Source organism: Pyxicephalus adspersus, chromosome 1, assembly GCF_032062135.1.
Source record: "Pyxicephalus adspersus chromosome 1, UCB_Pads_2.0, whole genome shotgun sequence".
Taxonomy (NCBI): Eukaryota; Metazoa; Chordata; class Amphibia; order Anura; family Pyxicephalidae; genus Pyxicephalus; species Pyxicephalus adspersus.
This window is the reverse complement of record NC_092858.1, coordinates 103,351,532-103,356,327: the sequence shown is the minus strand read 5'-3', so window position 1 is coordinate 103,356,327 and position 4,796 is coordinate 103,351,532. Positions and strand designations below refer to the sequence as shown.

Genomic DNA, 4,796 nt, shown 5'->3' with positions numbered 1-4,796 from the left:
CGTAATACTTAGGTGAAACAGTAAACAGTCTTTCCTTACTCTGACCTGTGCAAACATCTATATGTTATGGTATGCTTAATGGGAAGAACACTTAGGTTTAGCCTATTGCATATGCTTCAGTGTATTATAGTGTATTCACTTCATCCCATTGTTGTAAGTTTATCAATTAAATCATCAATTGTATACACTAACAGTTTAATGTCATCTTTCTCACTCATCCGATGCTGGCCATGTTTACGGAGAATAACATCTACATCTGTACTGAGTACTCTGTCAGCAATCTGCATGGACACATGCCATGGCACATTTTCATCTTTCATGCCATGGATGAGTCGAACAGGAGATGTTACAGGTATAGGACTATTTAAGATGCAGTGGTTTTCAGCTTCTTTAACAAAGGAATAAGGTATGCTGTAAAATCCAGAATCACTGTACTTAGATGGCAGTTTCCATTCACCTGTTTCTTCAATTGCCTTCTTTTCCTTAAAAGAAAAAAAAAATAAAGGTAATCTCTTTCACATGTTATGTGACATAGTAATGCCAAAAACTGCATGTTAAGGTTATATTTAGAAACACATATCATGGTAGGGGCGTTTCTCTGGATTGAAAGGTATGAAAGGTCTTTGAATAGGGTAGGGCACATGATAAATTAGAGGCTTCATCTAGCCTGCTTTAAGTTCTGTTTCTTCAGCAACAGTATGTCTTACTGAGGTACCTTTGAATTGCTGGTAATGCAGGTCAAACTAAGCTTGTTCTTGTGAAAGGCTGCATTTTGCATTCAAATGAATGTGCATGAAAAGTGCCACACTTGAATGGGAAATGGCAGCTGAAGAGCGCCTGCAGGCAATACCGATGACTGTCCCTTTGTTTCCTTTTTTGGACAGCTTCCATAGTTTCCACTCTTTCATGGGGCTTGCTGTCATGTTCAGTACAAGGATGTTTACTAAAAGTTTAAAATGATCCTAAGAACAATAATAAATTATGTTCTTAGAAAAATTAATTCCTGGTGATTACTATTTCCAGTAGAAAAAAATCACATTATACAAACTGTGAACATATTTAATCGAGTTTCATGCCTGTTTTGCTGAAAAAAATTACTTTTGTGACCTCACACTAATCCGCGTACAAGTTATTATTATGCTGGTATTTAAACCCTGCAAGGTTGGGGCGCTTTGATCCTGAATCAATGGGTACATGTTTTGGAGGCTGTGATGCCACGACCTACTCGGTTCTGCTGAATAAACCCATGATCCAGGATCCATGGTGCGCTCTCCTACACCTTCCAGAATTGGCACTCTCTTTGTCCTCTAGAAACCTGGCAACCTTTGTTTTTATGGCGGCTCAACAAGCAATAGCCAGGGCTTGGAGAACTGAGACAGTGGCCTTCAGTGAAGTTAAGTCTAGACTGGATGTATTTATGGTTAATGAGGACCTGACAAGCATTTTGACTGACACCCACGGACAGTTTTTGGGGTGTGGGACTCCTGGATTGTTTATAGTCATCCTACTCTCCGGAGCTTTACAGACCTCCAAGAGCTTGCTGGCTTTAGTACTTATTTTGTATTCTGTGTTCAGTGGTATTCTGGAGGATCTGCAGGCTTCGGGCACAGACTTTTCCCCCCGTTCTTTTACCTATTTTCTTATGTACTGTGTATTTGATATTCTATATTGTCCTGTTATATTTTACCTTTTCGTGTCCTTCTTTGTAGTTATGTGATTTTTTGCTACTATTCCCCAATAAAAACGATTAACGAAAAAAAGCAAGTAGCAAGTTTACATCTATGCACTCCAGCTCAGCGTAATAAATTTAAACTAGATTTGAAACAATTCTAGGCATTTACAAGCAACAGCCATGGCAACTTAATCATAAACAATATTTTAAAACTGCATTAGAATAGAAACACTTACCTCTGATGGAAGCTGATTAAATGCCATTACAAAATGGTCTGCAGCAGGAGCGACACCAACAAGGGCTGCAATCTTTTCTGGACGAGCTAGCGCAGCAAGCAACATTAGCCATCCTCCCATGCTTGACCCAACTAATATCTTTAAAAAAAAAAAAAGGAATAAAGGTATACATACACAGTACATAGAAACTATGGATTAACATACCTTATTAACAAAGACTAATTTCATGCAGGCCTGCAGGAGCAACACAGTAGAAAATAATAAATCAAGACAGACTATTCTCAGTCAAGCTTCTTTTAACAACAATATGGTAAAAATACAAGTGAACTACAACGTAAACTTTTGTAAATACAGCAATTTCAATCATTTTGTTTTAGGTCCAAAACAGGTAATAGATGAATAAATGACTGAAAGAAAACACAAGGGTGGTAAATATTTACTTGGGTAACAATAACTGCAGATCATCTCAGGAGAACTTTTACACTGAACAGTTTGTCAATATTACAAGATGCCATAACCTTATTAGCTTTATTTAGCACATCACAAAAAATCTCCAAAAAAAGTTCAGATATGCCTGGCTCTGTACATGGTGAACTTTTCAGAAGAAAAGTTCTTGTTAGCTAAAAAAAAATCTAGATTGAATGCAACGCATCCAAAAAGCAGCTATTGGAAACTAAAAGAGGAAGAATACCAAGTCTTTTGATCTTGCTATGAGGATAACCATAAAGTAAAACTAAACTCTTCTATCAACTTATAACAGTGACTTCACTTTTTACATCTGCAGATACTATGTTGCTGAAGATGCAACCAGCTATACCAGGTATTTAGGGGCTTGAACTGTTGGCTTAGAGTTGACTTGGGCTCACTCGCAACTGTAAGGTATTATTAGAAGAAGGCCTTGAATGTAGCATACATTGCCAATGTTCTACTAGACAGAATTTAAATGGAAACACTGTAGAAAATAACTTCCATATATACCCTGGGGATTTATTAACATTTACTGAACATTTCTAACTGGATCCATCTTTTGTTAAACAGGTAGGTTGGTGGGTTTGGTTCCAAAGTGGAATACAAGCCACTTGTTTTAGTTTTAGATAGAGTGGAGGATAGAAATAGAACCCTTTTCACATTTTTTTATTGATCTTTGTGTGACTAGAGAGATTTTCTTCACTTCCTCTCCCAAGAAATCGCCATTAGGGAAAAATGTACATTTTTGATAGTTAACATTTCAGTTAGGAGATCTAATCACTAAGATACCATCATTTCCAAAAAGTAACTTTCTCAGTTAATGAAATGTCAAAGTTAAATACTAATTATTATTTAAATATAACCTGAGGTCCCTCAGACACATCATCCAGGATAGAAAGTACATCCTTCTTCCATTTCCCTATTGTGCAGTCTTTCATGTCTCCTTCAGAACTGCCACATCCTGTGTAATCAAACCTGAAAGTGAAAACAAAATGTATTTTAAATAAGGAATTAAGCACCTCCTGCAAATTATGAAAAGAAAAAAAATAATTAACACAAATTATGTTCTAGTCTATTTTGCAATTTTTTTCTTTCATACAATGCATCTTACAAATGTTCCCTAGAATTGAACAGGAAAAGCTCAAAAGGAGTCTTTACTACTAATATCTGAATAAATGGCCCACAGAAATCTCAAATACAACCTTAACAGATTTTAGTCATTTTAGTAAATGGAATAGATGAATTATGCTTATGTTGTTTCATTCGTCTTTTGCTTCCAGTCCAGTCTTTTGCTTGAATAGGCAATGCAAAACTCCAGGGAGCAAGTAAATTGCTAACACAGCTCAAGAAACACTACTACAACAGTGTTTTCTCATCAAGGGGATGTAGTTCAAAAATATATTTATATGGTTTTCCTATAACACCTTGCACCAACTCAAGTAGGACACTTAGACTACCTCTGGAGTGAAACAGAAGCCTTTTCCCAGTGTTTTTCATCAATCCTTTTATGATTATTTTGTTTTTATATAGCACCATCATCATCCATACGGGTGTTTTGTCTGTAAATGATTAATCTGACTAATTAGAAGTGAAATTATTTAAAATGTAGTATACATAATACACAATCATCTGACAAAGTTACATGGGACTATGTATTTAGAATTATAGGCTTGTGGTTAGTTTCTCAAGATGCACAAATTGACTACAACAAATCAGAAAAAAATACAAAAGCTAAGATAAAGAAATCAGTATTACCTTCAGGGCTCATTCATACTTGATGATTTTGTGCATACATGTCAATGTGCATTGTGTGTTAAGGCAGTCCATTCATTATAAATGAGCCACTCAATTAGACACAAAATAGATATAATGCACATAAAGCAAAACTGTGTTTCAAAACAACCTACTTTAGATTTTCTTCAGAAAAAGCTCCAGTGCCCCTGGAGATTACCCCTTGCCTAATGCCCCCATCCTCATGCTTCTATTTTATTTTCTATCTTCACTCCTCCTTCTTCTTCTACCGTATCAGTCTCTACCTTTCCTTTCCATTTCTTTGTTAGCTTCTTTTTACCACACTTCTTCATTTTTTCTTAAAATCACAACACTGTAATTATATGCTCAATCCCTGAAAACCTGTCTGGTGTGGGGAACCCAATTTATCATTTACTGAAACTCTAAACCAGTGTTTCTTAACTTTGTGCCATCCAGAGGTTCCTAGGGGGTCCATGAGCAATAAGTAGCTTGTGACTCTTAGGTCAGTGTAACTGATACCAATGACTTTTTTGGCCATCCTAGGAACTTGGCCAATGAATTTCTCCTACTGACCATCAGACTAAAGTACCTTGAGCTGTGGGTATAGTAACTATAGTAGGGGGGTCCCTAAAGACCTGAAAGTCATTTTAAGGGTTCCCTTCGGTTAA

General features: G+C 36.3%; 1 protein-coding gene across 1 annotated transcript in view; it reads right to left on the bottom strand.

The window, feature by feature from the left end:
- The window catches only part of ABHD10 (abhydrolase domain containing 10, depalmitoylase), a 9,544-nt gene continuing 4,748 nt past the window's right edge, over positions 1–4,796 (bottom strand). The window contains exons 3-5 of the mRNA XM_072422036.1: positions 3,240–3,351; positions 1,909–2,046; positions 1–482 (exon numbers count right to left, since the gene is read on the bottom strand). Coding sequence (XP_072278137.1) covers positions 141–482; positions 1,909–2,046; positions 3,240–3,351 — 592 coding nt within the window. The 3' untranslated portion in view covers positions 1–140. The remainder of the gene's footprint in view (positions 483–1,908; positions 2,047–3,239; positions 3,352–4,796) is intronic.